Source organism: Zingiber officinale, chromosome 6B, assembly GCF_018446385.1.
Source record: "Zingiber officinale cultivar Zhangliang chromosome 6B, Zo_v1.1, whole genome shotgun sequence".
NCBI lineage: Eukaryota > Viridiplantae > Streptophyta > Magnoliopsida > Zingiberales > Zingiberaceae > Zingiber > Zingiber officinale.
In genome coordinates this window covers 34,001,713-34,014,546 of record NC_055996.1, presented here as the reverse complement: position 1 = coordinate 34,014,546, position 12,834 = coordinate 34,001,713, and the positions used below count along the sequence as shown (strand labels likewise).

The following is a 12,834-nucleotide window of genomic DNA, read 5'->3' as shown; positions in this document are numbered from 1 at the left end:
CCCTAGGAGCCCTAAATATGTAATTAATAGCTTCTATATGTTATAACAATTATTCACTAACTTTTTTACACATTGTAAATCCTAAATCTCTCAATCCAAGAATATTTTTTAAAACAAAATCATGGGAGAAACACCCATTTGATTGATTTATTTTTTTTTAAAAAAGAACATCCATATGATGTTTCTATTAATTTGGGACACTCTTTTAACTTTTACCATTAAAAATTTATAAAGATATTTTGAAAAAAAATATATAAAACTTTAGATTGATGGCAAAAAAAAACTTTTAAAACATTTTTGACTAAAAACATATTAACTAAAACTGTGTTAAACATGAATGCTCCTAACAAATTTATCAAAACAATTAACTTCAGTTTAGAGCATCATTAGTGAGATCAAAATAACAAGTTCATATCCCTAAACCACGCACTCTAATAACCCAGGAATATAAAAGGAAAAAAGTTCATCACATATATAGATAGATATAACTATTAAAACTTGGAACAATAATTTTCTACAGCTCGATTTCTTTATTCTTCTTCAGCTAGACTGCATCAACAAACTAATGGAAAATGGGATTAAAAAATATTTTGACCGTATTAAAATCCACCATAACAATATGGTGTCATAAACCTCTCAATAAAAGGTCATTAGAATGTACACAGTATACTAATTCACCACCCCTAGCAACAAGGATTTACACCAGCATTTGCAATGCTCTTGCTCAAGCAACTGCTCCAAATGCTCAAGGATTCATTCCCCTTGCCTTTCATCCTGCCAGTGGAGGGAAGTCACCATCATCCTTCAGCTGGTAGGGTTGAGTTAACCTGCACATTTCATCCATTTCCAGTTTTTTATGGTCATTGTTATTGTGTTACTGTATTTGACAGCTGTGATCATAAAAAATTTTCTACAGCAATGGCATGTAAAAAAAAGTTGACACAGTTTCTGCAATTGTGTTGTGTCTGTTCAGATTTCCAAAAAGATCCTAAGATCTATGTCATTCTTCCTCCATTCTTACATCTGAAGTTGTTTAGTTCATAACCACTCGTGTGACAAAAACCTTTTTGATACTAACCTTTTGGGTTCTCATGTTGATCCATGCCATCCAAAGATGATAACTTATGCATCCTTTGCAGGAATTTGTCAACTCCGTAAAAGAAAGGACCATATTGTGGGGGGAAAGGAGTGTTCCAAGTCTTCTTTTAACAAAAGAAGAGGGAGTTTGTTGACTACATTTACCTTAATTCCAACTGTTGTGCCATCCTTGACCAGCGATAACTCTAATGGACTATGGTTCTAAATTCTAAAATCAAACACTACATAAAATTGTAAATAAATTTCGGTGCTGGATGGCATCATACAGTCCTGAATTCAACAGCATCATGGCTATTGTATGGCTAAATTGGAGATGCTATCACTCTAAAGGCCCATGATAAACTTAAGTCCACTGATCCAAAAAAATTTCTTGGTGTTAGGATAGATTCTTTAGACTTCCTGAATGCATAATCTGCAGAAGTCAAATGGAAACACAAATGGCAAAGAAGCATTCCTTGAGGTGTTATTATTCATAATTATAAGATGATGCATCTAAAAATGATCCACATGTAGGGTCCTGTATCAATATGAGATTTCATAGTAACTAGTGGAATCTAATTGGTGGATATTTAAAGGTGAAAGATAAGATGAGCCAAATAAATTCAGTTGTTCCAAAAACCAAGTTAAATAAACCTTGAAATGAAAAGGCGAAAAATTATGTATTGAAAACTAAAGCAGCTAAAGCTAGCAAAGAACGAAAAGAAATTCCTATATCAAGAACATTACCCAAACCAATATCATCAACAGATCCTGCTGCATTTGACAATCAAAATTCCGAGATATGTTAATTACCTTTCATTGTTCAAACTTCTATGTGGCCTTTCGACTGTTGATGCAGGTATAGAAGATCTGGAGCCCCTATCAACGGCATTGGCTGACTCACGATTGCTACTCCGTTCTGAAGATGAAACTCCCATTGTAACAGGACCAAAATTATCAAATCCAAGTTTGCCCTCAGGATCAGGGGAAACCACCATAAAAGCAGAGCCAGGAGACTTGGGGTGATCCAATGGAATTGCATCACCATGACCATTTCTAAAAAAACTAGCAGGTAGAGGTGGTGGAGGTGGAACATGATTCCTTTCGTCAGATGAACCCTCATAATATGGTGAGTTCCCATGACCATTTCTATGGTATCTATGAAGATGATTTGCTTGCATTTGATTCCAGCCTCTTCCTGAGAACTGTCTCTCTCTGTATGAACGAGAATTCTACAGAATCAAAGTTTTCAAGCAAACTTTAAGCAATTGAATTTAGAATGGTAGGTGCAGATTAATCAAATCTACAGAAGTTACTGATCTAAATAAATCTAATAATTTAGGTAGACAGTATGATAAACACTATGTATAGGCATCACAAGCAGTAAACTTTAGAATGAGTTCAAATTATATTACAACACCAAAAACATGGGAAAATTAGAATAAGTAAAAATTATTATGTAGATTTACTCTGTGCAACCTTAACACACAACAAAGTATCCAAATGATATTCTCAAAAAGCGCAAAAAAAAAAATATAGAAGTAAAGTACAAACTCACCGTGTTTGGAAGATAGGTACCAGTTCCCCTTGTTTTTGTGATATCTTTGACCCCATAATCATTACAAATTAGGGGTGGGATCACATAATAACTTGGGGGAAGTGATGGCATGTGGACAAGGCCATTTGCACCATGAGCATACATGCTTTGCATATTCCAGGAATGCTTGTTTTGATATGGAGAAGATGATGCATGATAGACAGGTACTAAACAAGAGTTGACAAAACACTCTTGGAACTCCTGAGCATGAAGTAGATTGCTACAATAAAGCTGAAAATCACCAGAGAGATCTGATAAGTTATCAGAACTGGAACTTGCATCATCTAACTTACCATCATTTGTGCAGCCCCCTAGGGACGAATCTCTGCAATTCCAGCTTGATGATGGTGATTCATGATCAAAACTTGAAGGTGCAGCCAAGGTGGATTTTCTAGGCCAGGATGCACTATTAGTTGACTTAACCTCATATCCCATTTCATTACAAGGGGATGTAGATTTATTTGAAGGCATGCCCACCATAACATTATCTCTTGTACTTGAATTGCCCAGTATGTTATCATCCTGATTGTTATTTGAACAGAAAAACAAGTGGGGTGCATGAAAAACTTTTCCAGATGTCGATGGCTTAAAACTTTCATCTAATGATCTTGAATCAAATGCTCTTGTGGAAGGAAGATCTATAGCATCGTCAGTGGAATGTTTACTTATAATGTCTTCCTCAAACACCACGGAGCCACTTCTAGAATTGTTAACATTAATAGTTGGATTGGCAGAATGCTTGTCATCTTGCTTCTTTGATATGTGATCCTCACCCAAGTCAAAACAATTTATGTTATTTATCACATCAATCAATGCTCTGCTAGAATCATGGTTTGTTAAACCTGAAAAATGAGAATCCTTGTTCAAATATTCAGCATTTAAGTTTGATGATCTATATTTGACTCCCACATGATATGCAGATCCACTCTTTGGGGAACTAGAAATGGCATCTTGCACATCTGGCCTTTCCCCAGTTCCATGTCTACATAAGGTATTTCTAAAGAACAAATTAACTTCATCTACAATGTTTTCAGAAGATGATTGAAGAATCCGACCAAGTTTTCGAGCACCAAAAGTGAAAGCACTGCGTATGCGGTGAAAATTACCTATCAACAAGGACAAAAGAAGAAACTTAGTAAAAGATTTTCAAGTTGATTTAGAATTCTTGCCATGAAACTGAATACTGCTAACTTTTGCTAACACTGCGCCCAAGATTATTGCTTGGTTTCAATGGATCGACAATATTCAGGTACTTCTGTGTGAATGCTTGACAGCTGTTTTCGTACATCCTTGATGGAACTGAAAACATTTCTACACATTCTTCAATAAATTCCTCGGTAAGTGGCGAATAGTTTCCTTTTGTTTCCGATGGTTCTACTGTGCAAGAACAAGCCAAAAAGGTCACTAATAGTTAAAAGTGTTTCATTCAAATAATTGACCAACAATAGTACGTTGAAGTTCCTTTTACCAACTAGTTTTGGCAATGAAGAAATAGAAATGGCGCTTTGTAGAGTGATACAGTATTTGCTCCAATCAAATTTACTATAGTAATCCAAAAACCTATAGAGAACCTGCCAAATGACAGCCCCTCATAAAAGCTAAAAGAGGAACAATGCTATGAAATCAACTGCAAGACAAAGTCAAAGGAACAAAATGATATTTAGGATTAAAAAAAAATCTATTTTTGGAAACTCACCGCTAGAGGGTCATCCATTTGCTCATGGAACAGATGGAAAACATGAAGTACTAAAATCTCCAATGCATAAGTAGATATCAAACCATGATGGGCACCAAGAATGCGACTTTCATAGTAACACCAAGCCTTGATCAATATTATACTACGTTTGAATAGATGATCCTTTCCAATTTTTTCATTTATCTACAAGACAGTGCTGAGTTTTAAATTGCATGGTGAGAATAATGTATTATTTCTTCAAGTGAATGAATATGTAATATATACAAGAATTCTAGCGCGCCTTGGAAGGGAAAAATATGAAGGATCAAATCATATTTGAAGTTGCACCAACAAAAAGGAAAAATATAAAGGATCAAATCATATTTGAAGTTGCACCAACAAGCTTTTCAAATGTACCTTCTCGAGAAAGCAAAGTGTACAAAGCCCACCAATTTGATTGAATGAGATATCTACAACAATATTCTGCATGATGCATTTCACAACTTTAACCTGCACAGATAAAATTCAGACATAAGACTCAGTATGACCATCCTAGATATGAAAGTCCACAGAGATATGAAGTTGTCAATCACCATCATACTTCAATGCACATTAGGGAAATGAGATTTAAGAAATTACAAGTTTATAAATGTATGCTACATTAACAAAACAACAGGCACTTTGTAACTATAGCAGTACTTTTTCTCCATTCAGTTTTATAGATGTTAAGTAAAAAATGTAGTTTCTGCAAAAAGATATATATAGCTGGCAAAAAAAAATTTATCTAAAGCCAAGTGTTTCTTGCAAGCCATTCATAACTAAAATCACAACAATAACAGTCATTTCCAATTTCAATACAATTTACTTCTTAACAAAGTATTAAATATGTAGATTTAAATATTCACCAAAAACTCTTAAAGTCTTCAGGAAAAGAGTTTAGAATTTTTTGAAATAATGTCAATTATATTATGTCAAGTGCAGAAGTATTTTGTAATAATTCTGAGTTCTTTCTAATTCTCCGCCATAGTTTTGAGGGGAAAACCTTTTCAAAGTAGGTCTAGAAAGGCATCAATAAATTGATTTAGTTGTAAAATGAAATCTCTTAACCACTTACCTGAATGCCACCTAAGATGGAAACTAATTTCTCGCAAATCACATAGAGAAACATTGAGGACTTCAAAATGAGAGATGATATTTCTTCCAAACATGTCATCTACTGAACTTTCTACCACGATAAAGGGTTGAATAATTCCACTTTGCTATTCATTAAATTCCAACACCAGTGGAAAAAAGGCACCTGGTATTGAGAAGCATGATTGGAAGAAATTTCTAGAAGCAATGGCATAACTGACCTAGATAGAGGTGTAAATCGCAGACTGAGCCCACCCATAACCAGGCCCGATTTAGGCAATTCCCAGCACAGCACATGAAGGAATGGGTCATGTTAGGCCTGGTCCACATACACACTCTATCAAGTAAAGTCCATCATCATCATTAACTTGGGCTAGTGCTAATGGGTAAGCTATTTGGATCTTTTCTTTTCATTGAACTTTTATGTAAGGTTAAATCATTAGTAATATGAAGATCTCTACAGACTAGAGTTTTTTGAGATCTTCTTCTACCACATATGCTTTCAACTCTAATCAATTCAACTCAAATTAATTATAGAGTCTATTCATATCCTTTGAACAAGTCCATTCCATCTCAAATTCTCTTTTCTTGTTTTAGCATTGCACATAATTGCTCTCTCACATTAATATTTTCTATGTTATCCATCTAGCAATGTTACAAATGGCGATAGACAGTGGCAAAGCAGTTAGTGACCGCCTACTGCTTCGCCGCCTAGGCGGTGCCTAGGCGATTGAATTTTTACTATTTTTTATACATAATATTAATAATAATCATTATTCTATATAATATTTACTTTTAATAAACTATATTAATTAAAAATTTAAAAACAATAGTTTTTTTAATATATATATATATATAATTTTATTAGACTTTAATTAAGTCTATTTAAATTATTACAATCATAGATAGGAGGTGATTATTAACCTAAAATTATTTAATTAAACCCTAACTTACAACTTACCCGCGTCAGGACGTGTCCTCGGGCCCAAGCGACGCATTCGGGCCCGTCAAGCTCATGAGAGGCTTTTGGGCTTGTGTGATGAGTCTGAACTCATTGCCAAACCCAGGCGACGCATCCAAATGTGTCACAGTGGAGATACAATAGCGGTTCCAGGCGCGGTGGTGGCGGAAGGAGGTGAGTTACCACCAAAAACACCGCGTAAAGGCAATGAGGTTGATGCCCACCTCCCACCTAGGCACCGCCTAAGCGGCCGCCTCGACCGCCATTTTGAACACTACCATCTAGTAACCCCTTATATCCATTTTCACATTCTCATCTTTGCTATATTATTTTTATATGTTGTTTTTTACACCCTAATACATAAAGCATGACAAATGATACCAGAATTTTATAAATTTATGTCTAGCCAATGAGACACATGGTGATCATACAAGAACTTCAGATTTATAATCCTATATATCCTTTGATTCTTTCCTCGTGGATTCTGCATTACAATTGTTTAGTAATTGTTCTAGTTCATAAGTTTTTCTTCAATTTCAAGTTTATTCTTTTTATGATTTCATGTCGACTTTTTCTCATCTCAAAATATGTAAAAAGCGGTAAACAATATGCAAATATAAAGCATGGAAAATAGATCACATTTTGAAATGACAACTTGAATAGATGTATCAAGTTACATACTAGACAATAAACCAAAATTCAATATGAGGAACCTCAGCACGAATAAGTTGAACATCATTCACTTCAAACCCAGCAACCTTATTATGTTCTTCTCCAAGAACAGAACAAAGTTCACTTGCCAACATGTCTTTGTTATTAGGGGCACCTAGAGCAGTCAGGTCAATATCTCCATCAGGAAGATACGTCTTCAGAGGAACTGAACCAAATGGAAACACCTGATGAAATCAAAAATAAACACGAGATAGGTTCAGTCAGATTATAACAAAAATCTACTTCTGGAAAGTCAATTATACTCCTCTCCTAAAAATGTTAATTACACTCACAAAATGTGTTTCTAAAAGATTACACTAAATATCACACATCAAAAGCAAAAACAAGAAGGATACCATTATCTAATCTAAGTACCATCTAGCATTACCTGTGCAACTTTCCCAGAAACACAATTGGATCCATAAAAAAGTCCAACCAGATTAACGTTATATCTGAGTCGATGACATAGCATTAACCAAACTCGTTTAACTTCCATGCTTGGTGCTCTCTGTGTGTCTATATGTGCATAAGTGTATATAACAAAAGGAAATTTTCAATTCCAAAAGCTGTGAATAGACAAAAGTTCTAAGTAGATAAATATAAATATCAAAGTAGATAACCGCAATATCCAATAATACAGTTTCCTTCAGCTTTTAATTTAACATGAACAACACAGTAATCATGAAACCAAAAGGACAAGCCCAGACTCCATTCATCATAACAATTAAACCCAAGGATTCTGTATGACACAATGAAAAGATTGTGCATACCAAGTAAGTCTCATTTATGCCAATGACAAAATAGCCAAATCTGACATAAACATGATAAGAGAATGCCCAAAAAGAACATTCCAGAAAACAAGAATGTGACAGAGAAATTCTCTAAATGACCAATGGCACAGGACAGTAGCAAATTATGCAGCCAATCCCATATGGATAACCAAGGATGTAGCCATCAAGACCCAACTTTAGGGCAATTAATTGCAACAATGGATAGTGACCAATATGATTCATTGATCCCAACAAAGGTCTGGGTTGAAGAACTGAGAATTGTGGAGCTGCCACAAATGCAACAGTGATAATGTCTGAGAATACAATGTCAGCGCCACAATATCTTCCCTTAGCTGTCACATAGGGGTGGAACTTTGAACATGTTAGAAACTCTTAAGACATACTGGAAGTTCAAGTTACTTTTGTGTTGAAATTGGTAAGATATATTGGAGCATATAAAATTAAAAGGAGAATCAAATACACTGATGCAATATGTTAAAATCAGAAATTACACATTGAACAAAGCCACTAAATGTTTTCAAGAAACTAGCAGATGCTGGTTTCAAATTCAGACACAATAGGAATATGGTAAACATCTAAAAATTGCTGTCCATTATAGACTCTCACCAAACCAATACTTTAAAAAGTTAAGTACGGCTCCAAATAAAAGAAGAATCATCACTATTACTTATATGTACTTGCAAATGAGAATGAGAGTATATTTCAAAACTTAATAGCCTAACTTCAACTAATTACATGACAGAAAGAGCAACTATTTTTGGTTAACTCCAACTTGAGCGAGCAATATATAATGAACATAAATTTATTGCCTCCAATTTTCGATACCCAATAGCAACAATTTTATTTCACCCCCAAGGAAATTTATAAAACTGTAATAGTAAGTACAAAAAATATACAAAGGTTTAACTTGATCTTGATTTTTCTGAAATTTGTCCTGCACGCTTAGATTTCAGAAAAGATTTGGAGCAACTATTTCCAAAATTATGCAAAGTTTTCTTATAAGAAAGCTATACGGCATCTTGGAACCAGCCAGTATAACAAGGTTTAAGCTCAGTAACTACCTAGAAAGTATAAATGATGAAAACGTGACTGGTGGAAAGATCAATGCAGGCTGCAACATTATATAAGAACCAAAAAAAAAAAAACAATGAAAACACGCGCACATGAAAAGAACCACAACAATGTGATCATACAATGCATGACGAAAAGTGATTGAAAGCAATTTACGAACTAAAATTGAAAAAGAAATATTTTGCCACGAATCAAAAGAATAAAATAGGCAATATCTAAACAGATCGTATAAGTAACCAAGCAGAAATGACTCACCCTACTCCCCATGCGCGTCCTGAGCAGCTCCTGCACATAATCAACAACGGCCTTCCGCCTCTCTTCGGAGACGACCGTCGGCCGGATGCACCACAAAACCTCTCGAGTAGCCTCCTCTGCCCGCTTCCAATTCTCGGCCTTGATCACAGAAGGATGCGGATTCGGCAGCTGGGGATGGGAATAAAGCGATTCATGACCTCCCGAGGCGTCGGCGTCGGCCAGCGGCGGCCAGGATTCCAGGTCGCCCATCCCGGGAAAACACCGACAACGGAACCCCCAAGTTCAAAACTTTCCGGCCACCGGCGAACCAACGATGGCCAAAGATCACGGCGGATCGAGAAATCGACGGAATCGCCGCCAACTCGATGGGGGAGGCGATCGGAATCCGAGAGGGCAGTGGACGGTCGCAAGGAAAGGGGAAAGGCAGGATTTTTCCTAGAGAAATCCGAACGAGTGCAGGATTGGGGAAGCGGTTCGAATCGAGGTTTCTAATGGGATCGGTTCTAAGGGGGAAATCCCTTTCTTTTATGTATCAACGATAAAACGGCAATCCGACAAATTATGACGATGAATACACTTGGGTGGGTTTGGTTTAGGGCTATACTTCATAACCTTTGGTATGGACCTAAGATTTTATTATTTAATTCCATTTGAATCAAGTAATGAGTAATTCTCAAGTAATGAAACACAAATGGAGGTATAAATCCTGATTACCTCAAAATTCTTAGGTTTTGTGTGATTAGGGATTAATAAAAAATAATTCCAACAATGCCCCCATGGGACGCGACACAAGTGGAGAAGCATATGACATAGGTGGAGGAGCGGATCATTCCTAGGTTTGCTCGAGCGTCCTTATCTTCAACTACTGTTGAAGATTGGTGATCGGCTAGAAGGGGGTTGAGTAGCTTGGTCACTCCAAATCGTTTGTCTTCCTACGTAGCAAATGTTAACAATAAAAACTAAGTAAGAAAAAAAGCAAAACGCTAACAAGACTATGTAACTTGGTTCGAAGATTACTTGCTCTTACTCCACGGCTTGTCCTTGAGGTGTGGACAATCTCTCAATTCATTGATGGATTAGTCCCCGATAATTTCCAACTAATGCTTTCTCCTTCTCGGTGGAACAAACCTCTCACAAAACTCTCTTCCTCTTTACAAGATGAGAACTTAGATTAGGAGGAAGAGAATTGGCTTGGAAGCTTAAGGGAATAACTTAGGAGAATTCTAGCAAGAATCAATAGCCTCCTACATCCCTCAACACATCCTTAAATAGAGTAGAAAGAGTTGATCACAAGACAACTCATTTCTTACGCACCAGTCGATTGACACTTTCATTAGTTGATTGGTGCTACCATTAGATGTGGCCAACAACTACTTCACAGAATACCAACGACCACTTACTACTCGACTAGCAAAAGTATCAGTCGATTGGTCACTACTGGATGAGTGAACATAATGTTTCTGTTTGCTCCCAATCGAATGCTCAGTCGACTAGACTAGTTGACTGCAACTTTCATTAGTCGACTGGTCCTGATTACACACTCACACTCATCTTCTCTGGAGTCGTCCCTTTGAAACCCTCTTCCTTGGCCTTCGTCCCTCAAATGCACTTGAGCTCACGACTCCTTTCCATCCCATTCTTCACATTGCCTTGAAGTCCACTTCCTTCGGCTCCACTCCATTGCTCATCGTCCGACGGTCTCTCGGATGCCTTCCACATCATCCTTCAATTATATGCCATAAGTATAAATAAATTATGAGTATTATCCTATCATCTCACATTTATCTTTAGAGATATAATGCATGTCATTGTGAGATAAAATGAAGGTAATATCTACTTAGCCCTTCTTATCATAAATTTCTATCAAGGCTAAGTGTTTCCCCTTAAGATCTTAAGTCAACAATTTTTCAAAGATTTAAGTATGACTTCAATGGTTGACTAACCTAAAAATCGTCTAATCTTTGAGGATTGACTTTGGTACCCAATAGAAGTTTTTCCTAATTAGGTTAACCAAATACTCCTTGGGAATTCATTTTCTATCTATCGTCTTTGTCTTGGGTTGCCCCCTAGCAATTAGACAATGATAAGATTTTTTATTGTTGGATTCTTTATACCCTAACCCCTTTTTGTTGAAACTTACCCTTTGGCTCCCAATGATTATGTTTAGGGTTTTGGAACCTATTTCAAAATTTTCAAAGGCTTTACTAAGGTATTCTACCTTTTCTCTTAATTCCTTATTTTCTTCTTTTAAACATGAATCATTTAAACTAGAAGAAGCATGCATACTAGAGGAATCATTTAACTTGGAAGACATGAATTCTAATTTTTCCTCTAAAATACTAATCTCATTTTTCAAGGATTTGTTTTTCTTTTTAGCCTTAACAAATATTCATTTGTACTTGAAATAATTTTGACTAAAGTATGAGTGGGTAAATTGCATACCTTACTTACCGAGAAGTCCGAATTTGAAATTTGACCTCCCCCTTCACTTGAGCTCCCTTCTTCTTCACTTGAGCTCCTTTCCTCTTCTCTTTCAGATGAAGTGGAGGCTATGTCATCAATTCCCATTAGAGAAAAATGAGATACATGATGTTCTTCTTCCGATAATAATGGATCTTCCTATGTTGCCTTTAGATTGTGAGCTTTCTTCCCTTTTTTTCCTTTATCTTTTTCTTTTCTTCATTCTTCTTTTCTTCCTTTTTCTTCAAGAGAGGGCATTCATCCCTCATGTGTCCTTTTCCTTGGCAATTGTAGCATTTGACCTTCTTTCTTTTACTCTTGCCCCTTGAACTTCTCTTAACATGTGATTTGTTAGAATTAAAATTCTTAAATGCTTTTCTCATCTTCCTTACCATGTATGCCTCTTGATCGCTATCCATTAAGGTGCTTGATTCTTCAAAGTTAGAGGATGGAGGGGATGAAGACTTCTTCTTCTTACCCTTTCCCTTGTTTGCCACATGAGCTACTCCTCTTGATCTATGAACTTCTCCATCTAACTCTTCAATTCGAGTCTCATAAAGATCCATAGTAGAGTGTTATTCTCTAGATCCTTTGAAATGTAGAATGAATCTACAATGGAGATCCATGTTGTGGTTCTTGGGAAAGCGTTGATGGCTTTCATCATGACATCTCGGTTGAAAAGTTTCTCACCTACACTTGTTAGCCCATTTAAAATTTCTTTAATTTTAGCATGAAGTAAAGATATCTTTTCTCCTTTTTTGAGTTTGATATTATTGAGTTGTGTTCGAAGGAGGTCCCTTCTTGCTAATTTCGATTCTAATGTGCTTTCATGAAGCTCTACTTGCTTTTCCCACTTGACACTCGTGTAGTTTCCAATACTTGTTACTTCTTGTTGGGAAAGAACATTTAGTAGATGATGCAAGGCTTTTGAGTTTGCTAAATGATCTTCCTTTTACTTCTTGCTCCATCTTGCTTTGTTGATTATCATGTTGTTTTCATCCCTAGATATCTCGAAACAGTTTTCTATTATTACCATAATATCAAAATCGGTATCAAAGAATATCTCCGTTCTCTTCTTCCACCAAGAGAAGTCTCCTTTGAATTT

General features: G+C 36.0%; 1 protein-coding gene across 7 annotated transcripts; it reads right to left on the bottom strand.

Moving 5' to 3' along the window:
* Positions 1-448: 448 nt before the first annotated feature.
* LOC121992343 lies at positions 449-9,790 on the bottom strand. Of its 7 annotated transcripts, none has more exons than XM_042546644.1 (9): positions 9,270-9,790; positions 7,200-7,337; positions 4,767-4,859; positions 4,371-4,553; positions 4,143-4,245; positions 3,866-4,051; positions 2,636-3,780; positions 1,891-2,309; positions 449-827 (listed from the first exon to the last, which is right to left on the bottom strand). In XM_042546644.1, the coding sequence occupies exons 1-9, from the start codon at positions 9,516-9,518 to the stop codon at positions 770-772; spliced, it is 2,574 nt and encodes an 857-aa protein (XP_042402578.1). In that variant the 5' UTR covers positions 9,519-9,790; the 3' UTR covers positions 449-769. The 7 variants fall into 7 exon arrangements, with proteins under 7 accessions (XP_042402578.1, XP_042402576.1, XP_042402577.1 ...); XM_042546642.1 differs by having other exon boundaries at positions 7,155-7,337; positions 9,270-9,789; XM_042546643.1 differs by having other exon boundaries at positions 3,866-4,048; positions 7,155-7,337; positions 9,270-9,789.
* Between the last annotated feature and the right edge of the window lie 3,044 nt (positions 9,791-12,834).

Coding starts and splice junctions, on each gene's coding strand:
- LOC121992343 (XM_042546642.1), bottom strand. CDS start 9,518: ATGGGCGACCTGGAATCCTGGCCGCCGCTGGCCGACGCCGACGCCTCG. Junction 4,246..4,370: donor AAATGGATGACCCTCTAGCG/GTGAGTTTCCAA, acceptor GTCATTTGGCAG/GTTCTCTATAGGTTTTTGGA. Junction 4,052..4,142: donor TTCATTGCCAAAACTAGTTG/GTAAAAGGAACT, acceptor GTTCTTGCACAG/TAGAACCATCGGAAACAAAA.